The following is a 26433-nucleotide window of genomic DNA, read 5'->3' as shown; positions in this document are numbered from 1 at the left end:
ATCGGAGCGTGCATTAGTTGGAATGCCGAGAAAACATCACAATGTACCCCCGGCGGACATAACGGGGGTGCTGCGTCGAGCGAAAGCGCATCTGTTGCGTCCGGAGCTCCGGACATGCAGGATGGCGATCTGAGCAATTGGGCGCCCCGGTGCGTACCAGTCCCAGTCGCCCAAGGTACACTAGTATCGGCGAATTTCTTGGCCGGCAGGTACGTCACATTACATCGCGTTTGCCTTGCCACTCCGCGTGATAGGATCATAGGTGCCGGTGGCCTGGAGTTATGGACAGATGGGCGCGAGGACGCAGTACGCAGTCAGGTCCAAGGTGCCAGAAGTGGCATGACAGGCAGACCAGCCGGTTGGAGGCGAGAATAGGACTGTTCCATGCTGCAATTCAGTTGTCGCGAGCGAGCATCAACTGAAGCGATGCTACACACCGTACACCATGACGTCGTGGCGCGGCGGAGTGCGTCCGTGGTCGTGGATGCACGCAAGGTCCAGGCCCACAGCGCCCGAGGAGAAGCCCAACGGGCGGCACGGGACGGTCGGGCCCCCACACCAAGGTCAGCTCGAAGGAGTGGGACCAGAAGCGAAATTGTCAGCCATTGGCGGCGGGGGTGATCGCTATGGAGATCGATCGGTGAACATGTACATCGAATGTCCAGTCATCGAAGGAAGTCGAGCACTTACGTTTAGTGGGTACCCCGAATCCATTGACGCAATCTGTAGAAGAACGGTGTGCTTCAATATAACGGGGATGTCCTAGATCGCGGTCTAGAAGCCTAGCAAGCTGGGCAGTGGACGGTTGCTCCGAGCACGCTGTCCGGCGTATCGTCAGTTAGTGCATTCCTCACGACACCGCCGAATCACATGGGAGCTACTTGACGTCAACAGTCGTGGTACGAATGGTGGTGGTGGTAGCGGTGTTGATCGTCGTGTCGCTTAGTATCGCCCCCAAGCGCGGATAACCCCGGAAAACGGAGGCACCTTGTATTACAGGCACATTAGTATATAGTTGTCATTAAAACGCACTCTCGGTGGATAGGATTTCGAAGGCGTTACAACGCGCTCCGTGAGGGTTACGGGGCACCTAACATTCATGCCCTCGAGGGCAATCAGTCATCCTCCTTGAAGCCATCAGTGATCATCAAGTCCTGGACCGTCCTACGTCAGTATGCTGAGGGAGCTATGAGAATACAAAACATACTTCTGGTCTGAACGGCCAGTTGTTGAACGCGCGTAAAAGCAATGTCCAATCGGCAATTGTCAAATCCCGCGGGCTTTTAGTTGGGTTCACGCGCTGCTCCAGCGGAACTCGCGCGTCCGTGAGGTCCTTGATCAGCGAGGTCGCCCCGGGTGCCAAAGAGCTACGATGCGGGTCAGCTCACGCGTTAATAGCGATGTGGACTGCTGAGACGTACTTGAGTGCGTTTTTCAACGGTGTGTTCTTGAGCACGAATAACCGCCGCAAGCAGAAGTCCCACTTGTCGGTATCGCCCCGTTGAATCACCTTCGTGGAGGTGAGCAGACTGACAATGCGCCACAGTCAGGAGACCGCACCTGCTCTTCGTAGGGTATCGCGGTGAAAGCGTGCATCGGCTGGCCGATTCTCTTGGAAACGACCTTGTGGACGCCCGCTACTACGGGTATCGGATGGAAGTAGTCTGCATAGGGCGCGAGTTCTTCGGGGTCGACTGCAGGCTTTACGTCCGCTGTGGCCTCGGAAATGACCGCGAGCTTACAGCGCCGCGCGTCCCGCGGTGGCGCGCTTAATCGCTAAGTGAACGTACTCCGGTGTCAATGGTTTATGCGACATGAGTGTGCAGGTGTAGGACGTACCGACCAGACGTAGTCTGTCAGGATGAGGCTCATCGGCACCCGACCGTACTGGAACAGCCAGGAGCGCTCGGGTATGCAGCGGAAAAGCTGAGCAATCAACTGTTCGCCCTTCACGCTGACAGGGAGGTGGGATACGAAGTGAAGATTGGGTACTGAACGAAGGGTCCGAGGGTATCGTCAGCCAATATACCGGGGCAAGGGAAACCATGCGCAGGGCGGTTAACGGAGGCACTTACCTGGGCCATCCCAAGGCTGGGATTCTACGTCCTTCAATAGTCCTGTCTCCTCAATCTGACTATAGGTGTCCCAGCTATGCCCGGACATAGGGACTATTGTCACACGGGAGTCCGCTTCTTGGAGAGGCTGGGTACGTCAGGCTCGAAACAACGCGGTCAACTACGCGAGAAGGCTCACTTTGAGTGCTTCCAGGTACTGCTCATCGTCTTCGAGGATGATCAATTTCCTAAGCTCGGACGAGGGCAACTCAAGCATCGCGCGTGACAGGGCGCCTGGACCTGAAGACACCTCCGTCAGTCATGTCTTGTAGCGCTTATGATGTGTGCGACATACCAGGGAAGGCCTCAATGACTATCTTTCCACCATTGTTACTCTTAGCCTGAGACAGGAAGGATCGCGCAACCAACCTGGCTGCGTCTGGATCTTTGATGACTGCTCGCTCGCGTCTCAAGGTGTTGTTTATAGGAAAGCGCGCTTTCCATTGCGCCGGTGGGGGTAATGGCGGTATTGAGGGCTTGGAGGAGTATTTCCGGAGTGCGCTAGCCCGAGAATGGGAGCATGAGCAACGGTGAATGCGAAGGACGAGCATGGGAGAGACCAAGTTGTGCAAACGCGAAGTCCAGCGTGTAGACGCCCATTAAATATGGCTTTGTTCTCACGTGCGTTCACTCCGGACTCTCGAACTCTTACGCCGACTCGAGTGTCCTGTCGGTACCTCGGGATTCGGAGTAATTGTGCGTACACTGGCACTGCATCGAGGTGTGTTCGAGCGTGGTAGATTATGGGAACATTCACCTCATTTGTCGCTGCGGACAGTAAATAACTGACTGCCTTTGTCCTACAGTGCCCCCACTGCCGACGATATAAGCCGCCAGCACACTGTGTGGATGGGTAATATTGTTAACTTGCACTGATTACCATCTGTCATATCCGAAATTCCAGCGCCGGTCTAGATGAAGTCGAAGGTGGGCTCAGGGTGCTAGTGCACCTCTTTTGCTGCGGTAATGTCCCAGGTGGATATAAGTAAAGTCCTTGCCGTCTCGACCACAGCGACTCCCCCCTCATTGTCTGTGTCTCACTGGTCCTTAACCAGGACCTTTATATCCTATTCCGATACAAATCTCTCTGTTTGAGAACAGTTCCAAGACCTTAGACCACAATCTTGGTAAGTGCACTGAGAACTCCGTGATTCCCCACAAATAAACATTATTACCCAGATATGAGCCACCATCTCGAGGGGCACGGCGAAGTCTTCAGGCCGTTAACTCACGATCCAGCGAACAAGCGAGACCAAGTCACTGAAGGTCAAGACTATCCAGACAATATGCGACTACCGAAGGCTCCGCAAACCCCCAAAGAGTCGATCCTCGCATTGGAGCAAGATGTCAACTCCATGAGGCGAGTACATATTGTGGCACATACACAAGTGTGATTAACATCTTTGCGGCTCACCTCGGTGTAATCTACAGTGCGGATATGGTATGTGCAATACCCAGCATGGTTGCTTGTTTCTGAGCCTCATACCGTCCCTTGAAACAGCTGTTTGACATCAACGACAATATTTGCAACGTGCTAGGCTCTATCCAACGGCGGCCTGAGATTCAGAATGAGGTGGCGCCCGCGCCTGTCATCCATCGTCTGCCACCCGAAGTTCTCTTCATAATCTTCGACACGGTTCGTGCTCCTCACAACCATCCTCCCCATGGGTCTTCCTCCCTCCCTACACTGGATAATGGGTCGCCGTTATCATTGCCCGACTACCACTCCCTTGTCACGGTGACTCACGTTTGCAGACAGTGGCGGGAAGTCGCTCTGGAGTTCTCATCCCTCTGGACAGATATCGTGACCGGTTCATCATCGGCACTCACTTTTTCTCGGCGCGCGAATGGTTTACCACTCACGGTGCACACCGAGATCGTCGGCTCACGACTGTCCCCGGTACAAAACAAGGCGCTGTGGCGCTCGAAACCACGCATTCGAAGGCTTATCCTGCGACTACAGTCTCGATTCGAGGTCAAGATCTTCCGCAGCATCTTGGCCGCGCTGGCTGGGACACTGGAGTCTTTGGTGGTTATGATAGGGAAGTCTCGTGCCTACCGGAACCGGGATCGGGACTTCGACCCCCTCTTCCAAGGGTGGACCTTGTTCGATGGAGTCATCCCGACTGCGCTGAAGTCGCTCCTGATTGTGTCCGATCAGGCGATTATCCCTGCGGACAGTTGTCCCAACCTCCAGACGTTCACGCTCAAGACATCATGCTGGAGAGCACACTCATCAACGCCAACTCTTCTAATTCACTTTTTGTCCCATGCACCCCTACTCGAAAATCTTCGGTTGGACATAGGTTGTTGGTTTGCCCAAGGACGGGACATTGACCCACTTCCACTTCCGCCTCCTGCGCCCCTCTACCGGCTACGTAACCTTTCATTCCGAATGAGCTTTCCAGGTGTTGTCTGGTCCGACCTTGTATCACCTGCGCCCCTCAGCTCTCCGCCGCTTACGCCTATAACGAGCAAGCTGACGGATGCGGTTGTCGACACCGTCCACCTGGGTGGCCTCAGCATGCTCGTGAGTGGCATGTCCCGTGCAGCTCCCCACTTGCATGTCAGCTTGGTTGGTTTCCCTGGACTCGGTGGCATGCCCGGAAGCGGGGTCCTAGGATTCGGACTGTTGCCTCAGTGGCTGACGGAGAGCACGAAGACCCTCCGTATCACCTTATCCCAGAGCGGGCCTAACCTCCGTGGCACGCGGTCCTTCCTGTGCATCCACGCATTCCGTCTGCTGGACACGCTCATCGTCCGGCTCGCGGTCGGGGGCTACTACCTCGGCCAGCTGGGCTTCTGGATCGCATGTACAAATCCCTCCATATGTCCGAGTCCGTTCTTGCGCGTCCTCGTCCTGTCTATCCTCAACCCGGGATGCACGCTAGACGCCCTCCACCCTCTCTACAAGGCAACAACGCGCAGGGCTGAATTCGGACACCCGCTCAAGAGGCTCTTCGTCTGCAGCCCCGCACACACGGGCCCAGATTACTCCATACGCGACTTCCACGGCGTCGAGTGGGTGTCCTTTTCCAGCACCGATGTGGGCGCTCCCTGCCGCGATCATGTCCTGCGCCCCACGAAAACCGAGGAGGGTAGAACAGAAGACTTGGCCGGTCAGTTGCACGCTGAGCTACCATCGTCCTCTCCGGCGTACGACACCGCCTGGGAGGCGTGTGCTACGGAAGGCCTGGTCGAAACGCACGCACGCATGCGCAGTTGGTACAAGGGTTCGCCTCTATGGTGAGCTTAACTTCCGGCGCACATAATGGCCAAACTGTATGTCTGATGGCCACACCCAACTTGTCCACAGGAATACGTATACGTAGTTGGCTATGGAGTTTGATGATGCCCAGGCCCCCGGTGCTCCCACATGTTGGTGTCGAACTGCTTTCTAGAGGCTTAGCCGTAGCGGTAGTATTAGGGACGGAAGCATTCACGAAGTCACCTTTCCTGTATGATATTCTATGACCGGAAGCATGATATGCACATGTACTATAGTTTCATCGATATCTACCTCCCTGTACTTTCTATTCTCGTGATATAAATGGTCGCCTCCCCACTGATCGCCCAGCGCATCGTCAGAGACCCTGATAAATTATGACCACGGTCATGCCGCAACGGAGCCTGAGGCCTGAGGCCTGAAGGCCTGAGGCATGCTTTCGGAACGGGCGGGTATGTACTTACTGCTATGCTTCGTGTGGGCGAGTAGAATCACGGAGGTACAGCTGCCAGGCGGCCCCCCGCCGACGCGAACCTTTGCTGGTGATAGTAGGTGCTATGATCACACGATATAACGTCGCAAGCAACACACACGCAGTAGTACATTTCAATGATATTATCATTGCAGAATAATCGCACTGGTACAGTATCAACGACTCTATGGTACGTCTACCACCCTCCATCTACTCGAAGAGCCGGAGATAGAGGACAAGTCAGTGGGAGCTGAGTATGTACAGTACGATGGTAGGCGAAGGTAAGAAATACAGAGCGACCTGATACGGGACACTTGTAAGCTTGATGTTGAAAACGAATAAGAAAGGAATGGAGCGTACCAAATGCTCAGGATCTCATGCGGGTGGTCGGAGCCAGTCCGAGGGTGACGGTAGTTGAGTCGAGTTGAGCTGAGTCGAGCAGAGCACGAGAGCAGAAGCGGCGACCGACGAGAGAGGAAGTAGCGAAGCACGTAAGCGTCGAAGAGCAGATGCAGGAGCGAAGAGCAGATGCAGCAGCAAAGAGCAGAACAAAGCAGCGAAGAGCACAGTCACGGCACGACAGCAGGAGCATGAATGAGTGTTGCTGTCGAAGGCCATCAGTAGTAGGGCGTAGGCTGTAGTAGGGCGCAGGCTGCTGTAGGCTGTAGGTGCCAGAGGTTGACCGGCGCGAGAGGATCCGCGTTGGTAGTTGGCGGTGGTGCGAAGTCCTGCAGATCGGCAGGGCACGCGGGCAAGCGCATCGTCTGTGTATTGAAGACGATGCACCGGTGCGTCGAGCCACCCTGAGAATTCCACGCTTGCAATCGTGAAGTTTCCAGAGGGGATCTAAGAGGAGAACTGTGAGCGCGAGCTTCGCAAATGCAGCAATAAAGGCGCACTCACCAGACGTCGGGATGAACAGGATGGTGCTGGTCCGAGCGATCCTGAACGCCGAGAAGGACTGCAGGGGCGTACCAGGTCTCCCAGGAGGTCACAGGCATTCACCGTGTAACTCCAAGCAGACGACTGTAGAAGCGACTCACGATGGTCAGCACTACGAACCAAGATACCGGACAAGTTGTACTCACCTGACACCACTGAACACGAACGAAACGATGGCTGATGAACAAATATCGAGCCGCCGCGACGAATGGTCGAAGGGGGCGACCGATGGCCCTCGCAAGAACGGGAGGGCCGAGGTGGGTGAGAGTATCCTCGCGATATTGGCGACGCGAGAAGTCTTCGTAAATGGGTGAGGCGCCGACATGACCGGATGTTGTCTGGCGGAAGGCTTCACCTCGGATGGCAACGCGTCGGGAAGCGTCGGGAGTGAACAGCTGGGACGAGCGCGTGGCGGTCGTCTCGATATAATGGAATGGTGAAGCAGATCGACTTCACCCGGGCGGTCACGAATGCCGCCGGTGCTCTTAAATATGAGAAAGCCGAGAGTCGTCGGTCGTGAACGCTGTGTATAGCCGCGAAGACGGTCGGATGATCGGGTTGGGTCGGTGGTGCTGCGCATGGAGGCGGGTGCCCTGGAGATGCTGGGCCCAGCGTTGCAGGCGGCGTCGTATGGCGAGCATGCTTGAGATGATGTGTCGACTGAGAACGGGATCATTGCGGCTGAGTTGTCGCGGTCGTGAGCGGGGGCCAGGACAGCGGCGAGCCGTGATCGGTGGTGCGCGTCAGACCTTGCGGGTCGTGTGGAACGCGGGCGGGGCTAAGGCGATTTGGTTAGAACACGAGTAACACTGTGGGAAGGTAAGAGGCTTACCATGCTGGCTAGGATGTGCTACTACTGTCTAGGATGTTGTGCAGGGTATTTGAAGTGTTGTGGTATATATGAATAGATGTTGTGGTACAGTAGGTCTGGTAGTCGTGTTGTGGTCTTTGCAATCGCGTTGCGGATGTTGTGGTCGTGTTGTAGATGTCGTAGTCGCAGATGTCGTAGATGTCGTGAGACGCTGCGATTGATGCTAAGGTCGCTATGTGAGGAGATCGTCCAGAGCCTCCTAGTTCTCCCGCCATACACCGGGAAAAACAGGAGCCGGGGCGGGGCTGGGCACCCGAGAAGTGGCGAAGTCCATGCGATCCACGGAGGGCGCGTCTTCGAGCATCGCCAGCCCGGAGTTACCGCCAGAGAGTCGGGTTGCGCAGATAGGTTGTTGAGCGGACGTAGTGTCGGCAGTGTCATAGTCAAGACCGGAGGCGAGGGCGTTGTGAGAAGCAGAAGTGGTGTCGAGATCCATGGAAGAGTTCGGGTAGGGGACATTGCCAAGTATAACGGAGTCGGCGGCGGCGCACGGAGAGGTCGGTACGAAGAAAGACAAAGTCCAGGGAGATTCGACGGGCGAGCCGGGTGGAGTCTTGATGCCGTAGTTAGAGATTGCTGTGGGTGGGTGGCTTGGAAACGCGTAGTCGATGTCGGCCATGGGGCCGGACGCAGGAAGGGCAGGTGACGGAGGCGCAGAGTAGTATGTGTGATGGGCGATGCCGTCCATAAAGTCGGTGTAGGAGGCGTCGTAAGTCATTTGAGCGTCGCCAAAAGAAGCGGAAGGTGAGACCGAGTCGTCCATAACATCGGGCCCGGAGGACACGAGGACGTCCGCATGAGAGGTCGTCGGAAGAACGCAGGGGCTGTCTTCACAAGACCACTTGTCGAGGTGGGCGAAGAGGGATCCTAAGCAAGGATCGGCGACTACTTGGATGTCCTTCGTCTCGGCCGTCTCCTCGACTGGTATTACTACTGCTACTTCCTCCTCCAGGTCCGGAGGGACGGGTGCGTCTCGGAGCAACCAGGCGGCGGGATCTGCTACTGCGTTGTACGACACGGACTCGACACCGTAGCACTCATCGATCTCGGAAGCGTATGCCGACGAGTCCTCGCTGTCCGCATGGTATAGGGACGGCGGCGAGTTGGGTGCTTGGGCGATGTCGGCGGTGAGAAGAAGGCTGGCAATACACGTGTCGTCATCGCAGTTGTGGGATACCGAAGTCGCCGAGAGGAGCTGCGGCGATGTTAACACTGGCGATGGCGGGAGGCTCGTGCGTGCGGTCTAGTCGACTGATCAGAATCTGAGTGTTGGGAGTGGGGGAGGACAGTTACTGACCTCGTGATCCAATTTTTCGAATGCGTCGCAAAGTACATCAATTTGCTGGGTCTCACTTGTGCCCTTGGTATCGGCCAGAAGCTCTTCCAAGTCTTTCTCGTTGACAGGAGCAGGAGATCCCTCCAGGAACTCCAAGGCGATGTCATGAACGGCGTCCTCCACGATGACTGGGGAGGTGGTGGCAGCCAGGTGATGGAGTAGGTTATCCTGCGCATTCCGGGACCTGCTGGAGTGCGTGGTGGTCGTCAAGGTTTGGCGCCTCCCTGTCCTAGCGTACGGGGTTGCAGCCGCATGGATCTTGCGGGACGAGGTCTTCCCAACGCCGCGGATGGCACCCTTGGGCTGGGTCGTCTTGAACTTGGTCGCCTGGCGAGGAACCGCCGCCGCCGTAGCGGCAGCGCGAGCAAGGAAGCGTGAGATGAAGTTCTGGACGTTGGGGACTGTGACCTGAAAAGTGTCGGCCATGACCTGGTCTTCATCTCCGGATGAACCTGCTACAGCGTCGAGAGCGAGGGCGTGCTCTGACACGATCTCCATCTCCGTGTAGAGGTTGGAGATTGAGGGCGATAGTTCAGTCGAGCCCACAGCCTGTGGACCGTCGATTGACATCGGGACAGGCCGGTGCTGCAGGGAGACGGCGGGGGTCTGGCTGACGAGGTCGATGTCCATGGCTGGTAGGGACACTTCGATGTCCTCCATGGCGTCGAGGCAGGGCGCGAAGGACGTTAGGACGAAGGTGAATGCGTATTGAGCACCTCCGATGTTGTCGGGCTGGGCTGGGATGTTGCGCAGAGACTTGATGTAACGCTTCCGCCGCTGCGAGGAATTGAGCGGGATGAACATGAAGATACCGATAGCAACACACCTCGACAGCCTTTCCTTTGTCGCGAACACGCTTCTTGCCCGTACGAGTCAGAGATATCTTGGAGAGATGCTGGTTGATCTGAAAACTAGTGAGCAAGATCCCGAGTTGTCGCAACGATGCACTCGCCTGCTCGGGACCGTGAGACTGCTTGAACCTCTTGGCGGGGTGGATGGATTCGTCTTCGACGTCGTCGAGTTCGGAAGCCTTACGGCGACGAGGGATGACCGGGACCGTACGCGGGCGAACAGAGATGCTGGGGCACAGCCCCGAGGAGGTGCTCCTGGCGAAGGTTGACATGGTTGAGGGTTGACGCTGGCGGACAAATAGGATGGCTTGATGGTTGAGCGGAGGACGTGGTGTGAAGGAAGGTGTGTAGATGGCGGAACACTGTCGAGCTTGTGGTTCATATACCAGGGGCAGGGGGGAGCCGACTTGGGACCCGAAAGGGCCGGTCACTAAGTTGAACCAGTGGTGGTTGAACAGTCAAGTCCTTCACGTCGATCGTATAGTCCCCTCCCTTGAATCACATAGCCGGCCATCCCCACTCCACCGCCAGAAACCTATAAGTACCCGGCCTAGACAAGGGCTTCCGGTCTCTAAAGGACAGGTCCTTCATGGGGTGCAAATGCACAATGCCCTATACATGCATCTATTAGCATCGTTCCCAGATGCCAAGGGCCGTAAACGTTTCACTGACCTGAATAACAATTCCGGGACCGAGAAGCATTATAAGCTTTCCTGGCACTGTTCAAATCAGAGCCACCTGCAGATATTTTTCTCGAACTACTGAACGTAGCTGACCGGGGATAGCTGGCGCGCAACCCTGGGTCCAGTATCGCCACTGTTTCCATCAAAGCCTGTGTGTTTCCAAGAGCACCGGTGAGTGAAATTGTTGCAGACGGGACGTTCCCGAAGTAGCAAGCATGGCAACTTAGAGGTGAAGTTAGCATATGGACTCACGTTGCCTACGGCCTTTTCGACATTGAATGCCTACAATACGTGGTCCTCGCCATCGAGCACTGAACAGGCTGGGTTGAACGTAAGAATGAGCAGAGCACTCGTGATGGATGCACAGTGGGTGGCTTACATGCGTTGAAGACGGCAACAGACTCGACTGACCGCGACAGGCAGATTGGATGGGCAACAAACATCTACAGGAGTTTTCCTAATCATCTACTTCCAAGGGAGCGTTCAAGTAAATGCGAGGGTTTCTGTCAAACCTAGCGTGAATTCACGTCGGGATTCAGAGGCATACCGTCTTCTCGACGGACGCGCTGGGGAGAGTACCGTGACGGGGAAAGTGAGAGAGAGATGTCGTGACCAGATGTGACCAACGCGTGCGTAACGCGTACGCATCACGCACGAGTGCAGGTGATCGACGCGGGCCACAGCGTTCAGCCACTTCCCTCCTCTCCTCTTCCTTTCCCCTTCGCTCCCAGACCTCGTACCTTGCAGCCGACGGGAAATCGCAGGAACCTGCCTGGGAACCCTGTATACCCCAATCTCGCTGGCAGTGTCCACACACGCCGTCCTGGAGCTCGTAGCTACAGCTGCTCGCCCAACATGTATATCAAGACGCTCACTATTCAGGGATTCAAGTCCTGCAAGTCTCGTGTTTTTATGACTCTACACTTCGGGCTCATTCTGTATGTTTGCAGACCGAGACCAGACGCAGATTGAACCCTTCTCACCAAGACACAATGTCGTAGTAGGGCGTAATGGGTCGGGGAAGAGTAATTTCTTCGCAGGTGCGTCCCATCCGCCGTCAGTCAGTCTTGCATGCCCAATAACGCGATGTTGCCCCAAGCCATCCGTTTCGTACTTTCCGACGCATACACCTCCATGACTCGCGAAGAGCGGCAGTCCCTTCTCCACGAAGGTGTCTCTACCGCCCAAACACTCTCCGCGTTCGGTGCGTTCACACCCTATTCTACGGCAAATACCCAAGCTAACTGCAGCTCTCTTTCACGCCCCAGTCGAGATTGTCTTCGACAACTCCGACAACCGTTTCCCAACCGGCAGGGAGGAAGTCATCCTCCGACGGACCATCGGTCTCAAGAAGGATGAATACAGCTTGGACAAGAAGAGCGCGAGCAAGGCCGACGTCATGAACCTGCTCGAGAGTGCCGGCTTCAGCAAGAGCAATCCGTACTACATTGTACCGCAGGGGCGAATCACGGCTCTCACGAACGCGAAGGACCACGAGCGCCTTGCGCTCCTCAAGGAAGTGGCGGGTACGAAGGTATACGAGCAGCGGCGGTCCGAATCTCTGCGCATCATGGCGGAGACCGATTCGAAGCGGTCAAAGATCGCAGAGTTGCTCGAGTACATCGACACGCGTCTTACCGAGCTAGAAGAGGAGAAGGAGGAACTGAAGGAGTTCCAGGAGAAGGACAAGGAGCGGCGCTGTCTAGAGTACGCCCTCTACCAGCGCGAGCTCGAGGAAGTCGGTGCAGCCCTGGAGGAGATTGAAGAGGAGCGCCGGGGAGAGGTCCACAGCGCGAATATCCGACGTGAGCAGTTCACAGACAGGGAGAAGCAAGTCCAGGTATGTAATGGACACCCTTCTAAGGGAGAATATAGGCTGACCGGAACCGTAGAACCTCGAGCGCTCCCTCGCTCAGATCAGGACAAACCTGACCACGCTCGCGCTTACGCGTCAAGGAGCCCAGTCTGAACTGACAGACCTCGTGCGCTCCCGTACCGAACTAGAGTGCACGGTTGCCGACCTCCGGCTTGCTGTGCAACGCGCAGGCGGCCAAAGGGAGGCGTTGGAAGAGGAGCTCGCGACCGTCGAGGACCAAGTGACGCAGAAGGAGGACGCAATCGCAGAGCTCACCCCCGAGTGGGATCGCGTGCGAGGCCTTGAGAGCGAGGAGAAGCGGCGCCTGGACGAAGCCCGGGCAAGGCTCGATGCCCTGTACGCGAAGCGCGGACGGCTGGACAAGTTCCGCACGAAAGCGCAGCGCGACCAGTTTCTCCGAGCCGAGATCGCAAGCATGGAGGCGTTTCGTGGGACACAGGACCGCGCGCTGGCGGGGCTCCAGGAGGAGCTGGCGCGCGCGAAGGAGTCGCTCAAGGAGGTTAACGAGAACATCGCCGCTACGCAACAGAAGGCTGGGGACGGGCGCGACCGAGTGCGCCAGTTGGGCGAGACTATCGCGGAGCTCAAGGATAAGCAAGCCGAAGATACGGAGCGACGTAAGGAGCTGTGGCGCGAAGACACGAAACTCGAGTCGATGGTCACGCATGCAGCCGACGAACTACGTGGCGCTGAGAGGACGCTGGCGAGCATGATGGACAAGGTTAGTTAGTTGCAGTTTATGCTTTGCGAATGTACGCTAACGCTATCGGTTTAGGACACCGGTACGGGCCTGCGCACCATCGACCGGATAGTAGCAGAGCGCCCTAATTTCGACGGGGTGTACGGACCTCTGTACCGCCTGTTCGAAATCACCGACGACAAGTTCAACATCGCTGTCGAGCTAACCGCTGGAAACAGGTACGTGCGACCCAGACCCAATCATCGTCTAGTACTGAGCGCGCTGCAGCTTGTTCCACGTCGTGGTTGACACAGACGAGACCGCCTCCCGCGTACTCGACATCATGATGCGCGAGAAGAATGGCCGAGTGACCTTCATGCCGCTCAACCGCCTCAAACCCAAAGTCCCCCCGGCGCCCAATGCGCAAGACGCGATCCCCTTACTTGACAAGCTGCGCTACGACCAGAAGCACGCCAAGGCGTTCGAGCAGGTCTTCGGCAAGACGTGCGTCTGCCGCGACCTTACAATCGCCGCCGCGTACGTGAAGAGCCACGGGATCAACACGATTACGCTCGACGGTGACAAGGTCGACCGCAAGGGTGCGTTGACGGGCGGATACCACGACGTGCGGCGCTCGCGCATTGAGGCAATCCGGAACGTCACCACTTGGCGCGCGAAGTACGACGAGGGCCGCGCACGCCTGCAGGAGGTCAAGACGACGATCGCCACGCTCGAGCAGACGATCACACGCACGGCGGGCCAGATCCAAGTACAGACCGCCCAGCAGGCGCAGGCGCGCGCGTCAAGGGAGGGCATCGCGGAGGAGATGGCGGTCCTGTTCCGTGAACGCGAGCGGCAGACGGCGCGCATTGCGCGCTTGGAGACCGAGATTGACGAGCTCAACTCGGAGTTGAGCGGCCTTCGGGCGCGGATCGATGGGTTCCGGGCGGAGCATGCGAGCCCGATGGCGCAGAACCTGACGAGCGCGGAGGAGGACCTGATTGAGCAGCTCGGACGTGACATCGAGCAGCGTCAGAAAGCCCTGGTCGAGCTGGGAAAACAGAAGAACGAAGTGGGTACTCGTTTGGGTCCCGAGTTTATGTCTTCTAACATGGGGTGTGGTAGCTTGGAGGCCGCAAGAACATCCTCGAGATCGAGCTCAACGAGGGTCTTGTAAGACGACGCGAAGAGCTTCGCCTCAAGATCGAGACCCTTGGCGCCTCAGAAGCAGGCGACAGCGGCTCAGAGGAGGCATTGGACGCGAAAGCCCGCGAGCTGAAGGCTCTCAACAACACCATCGACTCCCTCACCAAGAAGATCCAAGGTATGTCGTATTTATGCCCTGCAATCACTTTCGCTGACGCCCGCTAGACACTGAAAAGGAGGTCGAGAGGGCCAACCAGCAGCTGCAGGAGCAACGATCTGAGCTGGAGAAGATCCAGAACCAGCAGTCGGAGGACGTCCGCGGTATCTCGAAGCAGCAGAAGAGCACAGAGCGGTATCTAGCGAAGCGCCAGATGCTGCTCAACCGCAAGGACGAATGCAACAGGAATATCCGTGACCTCGGCGTCCTCCCAGAAGAGGCTTTCGAGAAGTACACCAAAGACAAGCTCGATCGCGTAAGTTTCAGTTGTCTCCACTTGATTAGATTCTCGCGGCTGAACGCGAACGCGGCTCCCATGTAGTTGGTTAAGAAGCTGCACACCGTGAACGAGGGCCTGAAGAAGTTCGCCCACGTCAACAAGAAGGCGTTCGAGCAGTACAACAACTTCACGAAGCAGCGCGACCAGCTCATCCAGCGCCGCGAAGATCTTGACAAGTCCGCGCAGTCGATCGAAGAGCTCGTCGAGGTCCTCGATCAGCGTAAGGACGAGGCTATCGAGCGCACGTTCAAGCAGGTCGCGAAGAACTTTGAAGAGGTGTTCGAGAAGCTTGTGCCCGCCGGGAGAGGTCGGCTGGTTATCCAGAGACGCATCGACCAGGTAAGTTTTGATGCGGCGGTTTCCCGTTATGGCTGTTGAAGAAATGTCTCTCAGGACGAGGAAGACGCAGAAGAGGCTGATGAGACTCAGCAAAGCTCCATCGAGAACTATACCGGCGTCTCTATCCGGGTAGGTTGCGTATGCGCTCTGCTCGTGATACAATATCTGACGGACGTCGGTACTAGGTGTCTTTCAACTCCAAGGTCGATGAGGGTCTCAGGATTCAGCAGCTATCTGGTGGTCAGAAGTCTCTAGTTGCGCTTGCCACTGGTACGCGACGCGCTTCTACATAATTGTGAAAGCGCTGACTTTCCCACAGTGTTTGCGATCCAGAAGTGCGACCCTGCACCATTCTACCTCTTCGATGAGGTATGTCATCATTTGTGCACCGTATGCGTTGTATCGCTCACGGGCCTCTAGATCGATGCCAATCTCGACGCTCAATACCGAACAGCCGTAGCTGGTAAGGCCCATCGTCTGCTTGCTCCGACACGAAACTAACCGAGAGTCAGGCATGATTCACGAACTCTCGAGCACCGCTCAATTCATTACGACCACCTTCCGACCGGAGATGTTGGCGACCGCGGACAAGTTCTACGGCGTGCTGTTCAACAACCAGAAAGTCAGCACCATCCGCGCCATCAACCGGGACGAGGCCATGCAGTTCGTTGAGCAAGTGAGTAGTTTAACACTCTGACTGACTGGAGGGACACTAAACGGTGCATGTTCCTTCTGCAGGAAGCTCAAGCTCAATGATGTGTTAGCTTTACCTTTATTTCTTGCACCCCTTCTCTTGCTGTTGTCATGCTATCGTCATGTATCCTGTACCAAGAGTATTTGTACCAATAGTGTCTCCCCCAAGTTGACTGAATGTCGTTGACCTAGGTCAACGAACTTGACGTTAATGGCCCAGCCAAATGTCACGGCCTTTCGATGCCAGTGGGGTGGGTGCCGGTCCGGCTGTCCGGTCTTCCCCGCGTGCGAGATAAGATTAGATGGAAACGTTCCGCGCCGCCGCGTCGCGCTCACCAGTGTCAGTGGTGCCGCAGACAGCGTTCCTCCTCTCTCTCTCTCTCCTGAATTGCTGCGTGGTTGCCTCCATTCTCTGGATATAATCGAGGACGTGGTTCTTGGAAAGGAGCGAGAGAGAATCAGTGACCCCTTGTGTGTCTATCAACCTCAGGTGGGTAGCCTCGTCGCGTAGCATATGCAGACGAGCTAACTGCCCATGCGCAGTGGCACGCCTCTACCACGAGCATTGCCAGCTTCGTCGGACGGCACACAAGATCACCCTTCACTATGCCACAGGTATCGCGCTCTCCTAAGAGGAAACGTGTGAGACGGTACTTTTCCGCTTCTGCCGCAACCGGCGCACGATGGAACCCCAAGCCAGCGTCCGCTTCGAGGACCCGGAGCCATCGACGAAGCTCTGCAGCGTCCAGCGACGACGAAGCGTACGACCTCTCCCCGACACATACACATCATGAACTTCACTCCGATGACGAGAATACATTTCGGTTCTCAGAGATTGCCAATGCCTTCCCACCCTCCGAACAGCATGCGCAGACTGCTCATGCTCCCCGTCAACCGCTGGCATATGCCTCCCTACCGCCCACACCTCTGTCACCATCACCGCCGCTTCCTCCAACGCCTTCTCTATCGGCACCGCTGCCCTCCTTCCCCAGTCTGGATAGCTTCTATGAGCCGCCGTTCTCAATATGGGACTACCTCCGCGAAGAGCTGCTCGCCACAGACTTCGACTCCCATCAAGAGCTGAAATGGGAAAGGGTCAGTAACTTCCTCAGTATGCCTATAGCGATGGAGAAGGTGCGTTTGAGACACTGCTATATGTGATGCTCTCTGACTGACCTAACGCTACATAGATATTCTTCTTCGGGTTCATCGTCTGCCTAGATTCCTTCATGTATACCTTTACCATCTTGCCCATACGATTCTTGCTCGCATTCTGGAGACTCATCATCAACACCTTCTCCACCACCCCCCTACCGCTCCCTCCGTCTCAGAAAGCCGACATTCTGCGAGCGATGCTCCTCGTGGTGTCGGTTGTGATACTGGCGCCGATGACTGACGCCAGTAAGATATACCACTTTATTCGAGGGCAGGATACCATCAAACTGTATGTGATCTTCAACGCACTAGAAGTATGCTCAACACACTCCCGCACTCGATATCCAAGAGCTGCATGCTGACTCACTCTCCATAGATTGCAGACCGTCTTTGCGCCTCCATAGGCCAGGACATCATCGATTGCCTGTTCTCTCGGTCTACCCTGGAAGTAATATCACATAGGAAGCGACCAACATCGCATTCACTACGACCATTCTTCTACTTCCTCCTGGCAGTGTCGTATACTGGTGAGCTCCTTGCTTGTGGAAGATGTCAATCCCCTGACATTTGCAAAACAGTCGCACATGCGCTTGTCATGATATACCAGATGATATGCCTGAATGTGGCTGTCAACTCGTACGACAACGCCCTCCTGACGCTGCTCGTCTCGAACCAGTTTGTCGAGATCAAGGGGAGCGTCTTCAAGAAGTTTGAGAAGGACAACCTTTTCCAGATCACCTGTGCAGACATCGTGGAACGATTCACGCTTGTCCTGATGCTCATCGTGGTGGCCTTCCGGAACCTGATCGAGCTGTCTGGCTCGACCTTCGACTTCAGCGAGGGCTTCACGCTCCCGAAAAGCTTTGGGTGGTTCCGCGGGAACAACGTCCTCTGGACGATCTCCTACGTGGGTTTACTTCGTTCTTAGGCCAGTGCACAGGCTTGCTCACTTCTCGCACAGCCTGTTCTCACTGTTCTAGCGTCAGAGACCCTCGTCGACTGGCTCAAGCACGCATTCATCACCAAGTTCAACCACATCCGCCCCTCCGTATACGAGCGATACACCGACGTGCTCTGCCGCGACCTCTCCAGCGGCAGCGCAGTCAGCCGACGTGGCGCTCAGAAGGTAATCCACCCAACCTGTCCCACCGAAACACGTCTCACCTTCCCTCCCACAGCACACATACGTGGACCAATCGCCCCTCGTCGCCCGGCGCCTCGGCTTCGCCTCCCAGCCGCTCGCGGTCCTCGCCGTGCTCATCGGCACGCAGTCCATCGTGCTCTTCATCTCGATGCACGCGGACGAGTCCTCGCCGTGGCTCCGCCCGTGGGAGGCGTACACGCCCGACGACTGGATCAACGTCGCGAAGTGGGGCGCGCTCGCGGTGCTCTTCTGGGCATGCTTCCTGGTGGTCAAGATCATCCTGGGCGTGCAGCTGCTCACGTACGCGACGCGGCGGCGCGCGGGGATGGAGGCGCGCGAGGAGGCGGACAAGATTAACGATTTTGGGCGGAATCCCATTGGGGAAGGTCAGGAGGAGCAGGTACGGCTATCCTTGCCTTGTATGCGCGTGCTGCAACTAATGGTGTTGTGCAGGCATACAACAAGGAGCTCAAGACTCTACTGGACAGCAGGCATGACGACGCGGTGCCGGTCGCGGAGATCGGCGAGCGCAAGCCCGGGCGGGACGGGGACAAGGACGGAGGCAAGCGGAAGAGGTTGCCTCTGGAGGAGATTACGAGATTCACGATGGTGAAACGTATATGGTGATCGCGTTGTGGATCGCTATCGTCTCATTGAATTACATCGTGCACGAGTTGAACGCTTCGCTTTTCAGCAGCTACCTGAAATGACATCATATTGTGAAACACTGAGGTAGGTACAGGGCCACAAACACTGGCCGAGTACTGTCTAAGGATGTGAGGGTAACAAATACACTATACGGATACAAGACGGGCAGTATGTGGACAAGGAGAGTGTGCTGCGTAGGGCAGGAGGAGGGTCTACGAAGGTCTAGGGATACAACGGTGGGGACGTCGACGTAGGGCGTGTACAAAACACAATATAACCGCCGGTCGAGGGGATAATGTATGGGATGGATACATCAGGGACACGAAGTGACAGATAATGAATGTGAGCGCATGCACATGCATCATAACCAGGGGAGAACGAAACAGCAAACAAGGACCAGCATAGCGTCAGGCTCGAGCACATACGAGAGAGCATAGCGCATGGTGCATGGACAACGACGAACAAGCACTCAAGTACTCACATCCTACATCGCGCCCGCCATCTGCCGGCTCTTCTTCGTCACCAGCGGGCGCACCGTGCCATACGCACCGCCCGACGGCACCGCCGGGCCCACGCGCCAGTCCGCCGGGAGCGCGTACGCGCGGTCAGGGTCCGCGAGCGCGACCGTGATCTCCTGCGAGAACGCGTCGGACATGCCGTAGTACTCGACCTCGATCGCGCGCGTGTGCGTCGGCCGCAGCATGCGCCTGCGTTCCTTGTCCTGCGCGCGGGCGAGGTGGCGCGCCTCGCGTTCACGCTCGCGCTCGGCCCTGCGCTCCCGTTCGCGCTCGCGCTCGGCGTCCCGCCCAGGCCGCACCATTTGTGCCGCCATGGGGCGCGCATGCTCCTGCGCGGCGTCCACGCGCACGGGCCGCGGTGCCGCGGTCTGCTGCACGCGCAGTCCCGCCTGGACCTGCGCTGCTACGCTCTGCTGATGGTGGGCTTCGTAGTGGGAACGCAGCTCCTCGCGCGAGCGGCGTGGGGTCGGGAGACGTTGTGGGTTGTACTCGGGCGAGACATCGCGCGGGACGTTGCGCGGGCGTGGTTTCTCCACGTGCACCAGTGCCCGCTGCGGGCTCACAGGGTACGGATATACCGGGGCTGGGGGCGGAGGTAGTGGGACGGGCTCGCGCTCGCGACCGCGGTTCTCCTGCAAGCGCAGGGGCGTGGACCGGCTCGGGCGCAGATCGGGGTGCCGCCGCTCACGCTCGCGGTCGCGGGGAGGCGCGTTCTCATCCCGGGGACGCGAGTGGTGCGGGGGCGGGTGGACGTCCCCAGTGGAGGAGATGCGGCGGACGCGGGTGTAAGGCTGAGGAGTGACGGGCTGCGCCACGGCGTACGGGTAGGGCCGCGGCAGAGCGGGATCGTACACCTCGCGAGCGACGGCGGGGGCGCGCGCCGTTGGGGCCTGCTTGCTCGCAGGGACCGACGCGGACGCGAAGAGGTTGAGGAACGTGTCTCGGGCTGGGGCTGGCCTGGGAGCGGGTGGCTGCTGTGCACGCCCGCCTGCCCGCGCCTCCCTTGGGGGCTCCGGGAGGGGCTTCTCGCGCTGCATCCTGCCTACCTCCCCCGCGCGTTCCCGTTCTCGCGCGCCGCTCCCCGGGTGCGGGAACGGCACGCTGCTCCGCGCCTCCTCTGCGTGAGCGCGCGTCTTGTGCGGACGCCGCGCCCCCACAGCCGGAGCTGGGGCGACGTAGGGCGGCGCGAGAGCCTTAGGGATGCTCCCTGGGGCGCCATACGGCAGGTCCTCCTCGCGAGGGCGTTCGGGGCGCTTTGATCTGGCGCGCGCGCTGAGGGCATCGGCGCTGCGCTGGCGGTCGAGTTGCAGCTGCTCGAGCGAGGGCTCGAGGAGCGGGTACCGGATGTCCTCCTTCGAGACGTGCTGGCCGTTGCGGAACGAGGGGCGGCGGTGGATGGGGGCGTGGGCGCGGGCGGACCCGGAGGAGAAGGAGGCGGTCCAGCCCTTCTTGTCCTGGTCATAGTTGAGGAAGGAGTCTTGTCCTGCGGACTTTCTGGAGGGGTTGGGAACGATGGCGGAGCTGGAGCATGCACGACGCGTTGGTTATCTCAGGATGCATGGGGTTCGCACAGAGAGGGATACTCACACGAGCGAGTCCGAGAGCTTGCGAAGGCGTTGGAAAGTTTGTGAGGTACGGCGTTGAACTTGCATGGCTGACACGTAGAAAACTGGTGAAGGGGAAAGAAAAGAGCAGAGAGCGAGAAGAACGAAGGACGGCGGCGGGGAGGCGCCTCGGCGCGCGGGGGTGCCTCTGCGGCGAGCAGGTTGTGCAGCGTCAGTATTGCGAGCGGTCTCCGTTCGCGCGAGCGAAGAGGGCTGGGTTACTTGTACTCCCCCTCTCTATTGCCGAGTCAAAGCAGGGAGCCACTGTCGTGCAAAGCCAGGAATGAATGGACGCCACAGCAAGACCCTATTCGGCCAAAGCCACTGCAGGCACTGCGCTAGGATGGCGAGAAGAATGCCCGATGCCGTGGGTTGTGGGTCCAGGGGGAGGAGCGCAAAGAACGATGGTGGGAGCGATGCATTGTATGGAGGGCGTACCGTGCCACGTACTATCATGCCCTTGGCCTGCGGGACGCCTGGCAGAGTAGAAGGTCCGACAGGCGATATGAGGGCCTTGAGGGCCACGGGCGTGCATGGCTGCCCGCTGGCTGTGCCAAAATACCCGCAAAGCCAGAGGTGTCCAGGACCAGCGGCAGCCTCTTCTCTGCCAAGGCTAGAGGTGTCAACATAGAAACATCTCTTGGTCCTTGGGGTGAAGACATTTCATAGACGGACGCCCATGAAGGCACAGTAGGTGATTTCCGAGCATAGGTCAAAGCGATGGCAAGGACATGTGCCACTCGACACCCAGGCGGGACAAACAGCAGTAGGGCGTGCTTGCGCGCATTGAGCCACTGGGAAGCTAGAAAACGCGATTATATGGCTGCACAACAGACGAGGGCGACGTGAACAAGCGAGGGACCCGAGGGGTAAGAGCACTACTGCAAGCGGTGGTCAGTTACACGAGCGCGAAGCAGGGGCACATGCGAGAAACATGCCGGTGGGTTCATGAGAAGACGAAGCAAAGATAGACCAGGACTCCAGCCAATTCTCCAAGATGTGCCATTCAGAGTGGTCTACGAGATGCGTCCTGAAGCAGTCCGGGCGAGTTTGAGATTTAAGGCCTCGTGCTTCCGCAAAGTCCTTTCTGGTCCGCTCAGTGCAATGTATGCGCCTGCCATTTCTCCATTTCGATGTTAGGCATTTGAGAGGATGGTCAGCGGTCCTGATAAGCACTGCCTGACGGAAAGCGCGTGTTGCCGCAGCAAGGCGAGGAGGTGCACGCGCAGTCGGCTCGTCTGGGCATTTGCGAAGTCGAATGTGCTCGAAGAGCCGACAAGCATGCGAATAGATGTCCTGAGCGAGGTCGGCATGCATTGCCTTGCGCATGCGCAGCACAAGAGGCGGTGGGACAAACGCCGGAGAGATGGCGGAAGAACGGTATGTGTTGCGCATTGGGACGCGGGACGCGGGTTTGCGCAGCGGATGAGTGCGGCGTCCTGTGCCGACATGTGCACTCGATGTCGTAGAGCGAAAGGCACCGGCCAGGCCACTCGAACGCAGTCCATGGTCGACGTTGGAGCTCGAATATTTTGCAGCCGCGACGGCGGGTCGGGTGACCATGGGCGGGAGCACTGGGGACAGCGAAGAAAGGTCGGTCGAGAACGTCGATGGAGCAAACCAAGGGCGAACAACCGGCACCGTGCGCACCGACCGCTGTGGCGTCCCGTTCCTGTGACCTCAGCCACTCGTTATGGGCGCCTAAGCGACCGATGACGCAAATGGAAAGCGGTGGCTGGCGGTGACGTCAGGCCGCCACTCCTCTTATATTCATCCTCGAATCTGTCCTTGGCCTCCCCACTCGTCGCCTCCCTGCCACGATCTCCCCTCCTCGTGAGTCCCCTCCGCGCAGCCTACACGCCGAGCACGTTGCTCACCGTTATCTCCCTCAGCTCAAGTCCTCAACCTCACGACCCTTCACGACTCATCCATAATTCACAATGGCCGCAGGAGCAGCAGTACCAGGACTCTTCTTCGCCTTCGCCGCGATGGTCCTTCTCATCTTCGTACGTCTTGCTCAAATTTCCCAGATTTTTTATCTGCTCACATATTATCGTCTTCAGGCCTCCATCTCATCACCAACATGGGAGCGCATCTCCTACCTTGATGTCCCTACAGGCGCTACCACAACACACTTCGGTGTCTTCGGCTACACGGGCACGAAAGCGCACGTCGGCTGGTTCTTCCCAGGCACCCTAGCGTACGCATTTGCTTCAGACTATGCGAGGGCATCGCTAACATTGTATCCTTCAGTGACAGCCGGTTGAACGGCCATCTCTTCCACAACCTCACCTCCGTCCTCATCCTCATCCCGATCGGTATGTCCCTATCATATCGCACCCATACATACACATGCTGACCATCCTGCTAGCCGCCGGCCTGTCTGGTCTTTCCGTGCTCTTCGGCCTCTGCGGCGCAGCCTACCACCGCGCGGGCACCGTCTTCATGACCCTCCTCAGCGCCCTCGCCTTCCTCGTCACCCTCGTCGCATGGGTCATCGAGATGGTCCTCTTCGGCGTCGCCCGTAACCACTTCCGCGACCGCGGCATCGACGCCAAGTGGGGCAACGCGAACTGGATCGTGCTCGGCGCGCTCGTCGCCCTCTTCCTCGCGTTCTTCGCCAGCCTCTGCGGCTCCTTCGGCCGCTACAGCTACGGCCGCAAGCGCGCCGTCGCGGCGTACTAGGCGGATCGGTCGCGTGTGGACTTTTTCTCCTGTCGGGCTCGCAAGTAAAACCACTATCGATACCTCCTCTTCGTTTTCCATACATTCACGAACCTTGCTTGTCCATGACTGCGATGCCTGTGACTTTACACTGCTCCCCTTGCTACGCTATTCTGTATCAATATTACTTGCGCCTTATATTCCGAGCCGAGACTATTCACGGCTTCGTATGCCATCTACGCTGTAACGATAGATTTGTTTAATGGATGACAGTTACATCCGCTATACACACCTTGTGCCTCGTATGGCGATCGACCGACAAGGAAAGTAAGATTCGCTGCGGCAATAATTGGATCGTTCTTCAGTATGTCGTCTACAATTTTTGACCTCGTCCATGTGCATTTGTCTGATCCATTGTCAGACTCCCGCAGGGGCTATAAGTTAGTATCTTCTTGTCGCGGCGACGAGAAGCAACGGATACATGAAGCTCATTGTCCAACAGTACATAATTCACAACAGCTGCGACGCGCATGCTGCACATATACATGTCCCGTCTGACAAGCAGTCGTACGCGTCAGGCCGCGTTCTCGACGCACTCGCGCATCTTGACCTGCATCAGTTCCCCGGTCAGCCACAGCGCGCGAGTGCGCAGCCTCGACGCACCTCTTCACCACTACCTAGTGTGCCGGTGGACGAGCGCAATACCAGCACGCGTGGTGCAGTCAGCCTCGACCTCTGCGCGTCTTCCCAGCCCTGCTCGGAATCCTACAGCCCTAGTGTCAGCCTCGCGCAACACTGACGCTATCGACGGAGGTCGCACCGAGATAGTGCCAGCCCCGTCCACCGTTGCGCTGTATTCGTTGTCCGCGTTAGGGAGCGTGTGTTGGCCGTCACGGAACTGGAGCGTCGTGACAATGGTGGGGGCGGCCGCCGTGGTGTCCGCAAACGCGGTGCGGTTCAGCGACGCGCGCACGTTCAAGCTGACGATGCGTGGGGGGAGGATGCCGGTCAGCCGCAGAAACAAACACATAGACGGGGCTGGAGGATGACAAGCGCGGCGTACCTCGCGAGCAGTGAGTTTACGTAGACTGGGCATGGGCCAGGTGGGAGCAGTGAGCGCTCGAGCCAACTTGATGGCGAGAGGGGGAAGAGGGGGAAGGGCGTACGTTTTCCGACCATCATCGAGAAGATTATGTAGACATATCCGCGCGGGATCGCAACGAGCTGCAGGCGACGTCAGGTCGCCTCTGGACCGTGCCGAGCGTCTTCGAGGAAGACATACCGTGACCAAGGACACTCCTTGTATGACACTGTCGAAACAGAACATCATCGTACGTCGTGAGTGCACACATCACACCAGACACATTCACCCCTACCGCATCGCGGCGAGGCACGAGTACTCACGTCACCAGCGCACCCCGATTGATCGCGTACACCATGAGTTTGTCGACGAGCGCGTTCGTGCGCGCCCGGCCGCCCGCGACGCGCGCGCCGCGGATGTAGAAGCAGAGCCCGCCGGTGATGAGGATGTCGCAGAGGAGCGTGAGCGCGGTCTGTAAGCTGGCGAGCAGCGATACGACCCGGGAGGTCGCGGGGAACAGACGCAGGCCGTCTGCGCTGTCGCGGAAGCTGCCGGTGGTGAGTGGTGAGTGAGTGGTGGGCAGGGCCGGCTCCGGGTAAGCTGCGGTACGCACGTCGCGACTAGGGTGACTGTCAGGCGGGGCGGCGGCGGGAGCTGGGCATGAGTGAAGAGTGCGGCTGTGTGGTTGGTAGCACACTTACAGATTCCTACGACTGTGATGGATGGACGAGAAGCGTCAACGATGCGCTATGTGTCAGCAAATGTGTGGTCACATCGGGCCCACTCACCAATTGTTGGGATTGTCAGAACGACCTGTGAAGCCGTCTGTCAGTAACGCAGCGTGTGGGGTGGAGGATACTCTTCCGTACTATCGATCCCGTGAAGATCTTGTTTCCGTGGCTCACTGGGATGCAGCGCTATCAACACCCATGGCAATAATTATCGACGCTGGATACAATGGCTTACATTTATAGAGCTGGTTTGCGAAATAACTGCCGGAGTTGTACGTGGCAGGTATCAGCGAGGTATCAGACTTCGATGGCCCATGGCTTACAACTGCACCGCTACAACGATAATGTCCTAGCGAATGAATGCGTGAGCAACTGGGTCGCAAAGGCGCATCATGAATCTGCGGGAGACATACCGTTACAGCTACCTCGAGCTTCCGGTGTCACGATCAGCTAGGAAGCGTTTCTCAAGGGCACGCTCACGTACAGCAACACTCCTATGATGCGACAAGAGCAGACCGTTCAGTTTTTGTTGTTCTTCGGGGGGGGGGGGAAATACGACTCTAGCTCCAGTGCTCACCATGGCAGCTCGACGTCGTCGGCTAGATGCGCCAGGTTCAGAACGAACATGTTGTATATGGCGTGCGATATCAGCGCGATAGTCAGCGTGTCCATCGCCCTGCCATGTATCTGTGTGAGCAAGCTCGCCTTCGCAACCACGCACGGCCAGTACGTACCACAAACCGCCGACCTAGGAGGATGCAGCCAGTCAGCACCGGGTATATATACGATGATCGAGACATGCGCTTTACCAGAGACTTTAGCGCGGCGCTGTCCTTTGGATAGCGGCGAAAGTACAAGTACGTTTGCAGTATCGTAATGCCATATATCCTGGGATTTCACGTCAGCGTCGGCGGCGTCTGAGAGCCTGAGTTGGGAAAAGACGTACGTGGTCGCTATCGGGAATCCGATGATCGCGCACGCGAAGAACTCTTGCAGGGGTCCAAACAGCTCTGGCGGGATACTAGCAGAGACGGTGTCCGCAGTGCGTGCAGCGTCGATCGCGGGCATTGGGAGTAGCACTGGGCAGCGATGCGGTACGTCGAGCCTGCTCGACTTCGATACATATATATGCCGTCGTGGGTGGGGCCGAACCTCTGCCCATC

The 26433-nt window shown here is 57.7% G+C and overlaps 8 protein-coding genes across 8 annotated transcripts; 4 read left to right on the top strand and 4 right to left on the bottom strand.

Moving 5' to 3' along the window:
* Window positions 1-1115: 1115 nt before the first annotated feature.
* Window positions 1116-2665, bottom strand: TRAVEDRAFT_17567 (S-adenosyl-L-methionine-dependent methyltransferase; the record flags this gene model as incomplete). The annotated part of the gene is made up of 8 exons (XM_008035280.1): window positions 1116-1154; window positions 1208-1367; window positions 1422-1510; window positions 1561-1776; window positions 1840-1991; window positions 2076-2202; window positions 2254-2354; window positions 2410-2665. 8 exons carry the CDS (start codon window positions 2663-2665, stop codon window positions 1116-1118), a joined length of 1140 nt encoding a protein of 379 aa, XP_008033471.1.
* A 415-nt stretch (window positions 2666-3080) lies between these two features.
* On the top strand, window positions 3081-5364 carry TRAVEDRAFT_17566 (uncharacterized protein; the record flags this gene model as incomplete). The annotated part of the gene is made up of 5 exons (XM_008035279.1): window positions 3081-3099; window positions 3170-3241; window positions 3294-3478; window positions 3616-3750; window positions 3874-5364. 5 exons carry the CDS (start codon window positions 3081-3083, stop codon window positions 5362-5364), a joined length of 1902 nt encoding a protein of 633 aa, XP_008033470.1.
* A 2460-nt stretch (window positions 5365-7824) lies between these two features.
* On the bottom strand, window positions 7825-10084 carry TRAVEDRAFT_43411 (uncharacterized protein; the record flags this gene model as incomplete). The annotated part of the gene is made up of 3 exons (XM_008035645.1): window positions 7825-8868; window positions 8923-9738; window positions 9788-10084. 3 exons carry the CDS (start codon window positions 10082-10084, stop codon window positions 7825-7827), a joined length of 2157 nt encoding a protein of 718 aa, XP_008033836.1.
* A 1266-nt stretch (window positions 10085-11350) lies between these two features.
* On the top strand, window positions 11351-15890 carry TRAVEDRAFT_56254 (structural maintenance of chromosome protein 3; the record flags this gene model as incomplete). The annotated part of the gene is made up of 16 exons (XM_008035800.1): window positions 11351-11390; window positions 11446-11535; window positions 11595-11699; window positions 11764-12335; window positions 12388-13092; window positions 13147-13289; window positions 13339-14122; window positions 14176-14374; window positions 14422-14669; window positions 14736-15032; window positions 15087-15161; window positions 15218-15302; window positions 15352-15401; window positions 15453-15495; window positions 15545-15708; window positions 15771-15890. The coding sequence occupies 16 exons, from the start codon at window positions 11351-11353 to the stop codon at window positions 15786-15788; spliced, it is 3618 nt and encodes a 1205-aa protein (XP_008033991.1). The 3' UTR covers window positions 15789-15890.
* Window positions 15891-16331: 441 nt separating this feature from the next.
* Window positions 16332-18651, top strand: TRAVEDRAFT_114620 (DUF747-domain-containing protein; the record flags this gene model as incomplete). Its single annotated transcript, XM_008036234.1, has 7 exons — window positions 16332-16859; window positions 16916-17194; window positions 17257-17407; window positions 17459-17787; window positions 17842-18006; window positions 18059-18424; window positions 18478-18651. 7 exons carry the CDS (start codon window positions 16332-16334, stop codon window positions 18649-18651), a joined length of 1992 nt encoding a protein of 663 aa, XP_008034425.1.
* Window positions 18652-18806: 155 nt separating this feature from the next.
* TRAVEDRAFT_62781 (uncharacterized protein) lies at window positions 18807-21194 on the bottom strand. The gene is made up of 2 exons (XM_008036032.1): window positions 20778-21194; window positions 18807-20711 (listed from the first exon to the last, which is right to left on the bottom strand). The coding sequence occupies exons 1-2, from the start codon at window positions 20840-20842 to the stop codon at window positions 19157-19159; spliced, it is 1620 nt and encodes a 539-aa protein (XP_008034223.1). The 5' UTR covers window positions 20843-21194; the 3' UTR covers window positions 18807-19156.
* Window positions 21195-22734: 1540 nt separating this feature from the next.
* On the top strand, window positions 22735-23479 carry TRAVEDRAFT_17562 (pali-domain-containing protein; the record flags this gene model as incomplete). Its single annotated transcript, XM_008035278.1, has 4 exons — window positions 22735-22800; window positions 22858-22994; window positions 23048-23112; window positions 23166-23479. The coding sequence occupies 4 exons, from the start codon at window positions 22735-22737 to the stop codon at window positions 23477-23479; spliced, it is 582 nt and encodes a 193-aa protein (XP_008033469.1).
* Window positions 23480-24032: 553 nt separating this feature from the next.
* On the bottom strand, window positions 24033-26338 carry TRAVEDRAFT_43407 (uncharacterized protein; the record flags this gene model as incomplete). Its single annotated transcript, XM_008035644.1, has 17 exons — window positions 24033-24068; window positions 24122-24223; window positions 24279-24438; window positions 24522-24682; window positions 24741-24768; window positions 24863-25087; window positions 25153-25252; window positions 25328-25352; window positions 25409-25443; window positions 25506-25531; window positions 25594-25619; window positions 25684-25701; window positions 25755-25764; window positions 25848-25946; window positions 26005-26018; window positions 26080-26158; window positions 26217-26338. 17 exons carry the CDS (start codon window positions 26336-26338, stop codon window positions 24033-24035), a joined length of 1266 nt encoding a protein of 421 aa, XP_008033835.1.
* Window positions 26339-26433: the final 95 nt, after the last annotated feature.

This window comes from Trametes versicolor, assembly GCF_000271585.1.
Source record: "Trametes versicolor FP-101664 SS1 unplaced genomic scaffold TRAVEscaffold_2, whole genome shotgun sequence".
In the NCBI taxonomy this organism is placed as follows: domain Eukaryota; kingdom Fungi; phylum Basidiomycota; class Agaricomycetes; order Polyporales; family Polyporaceae; genus Trametes; species Trametes versicolor.
This window is presented reverse-complemented; position numbering and strand designations above follow the sequence as displayed.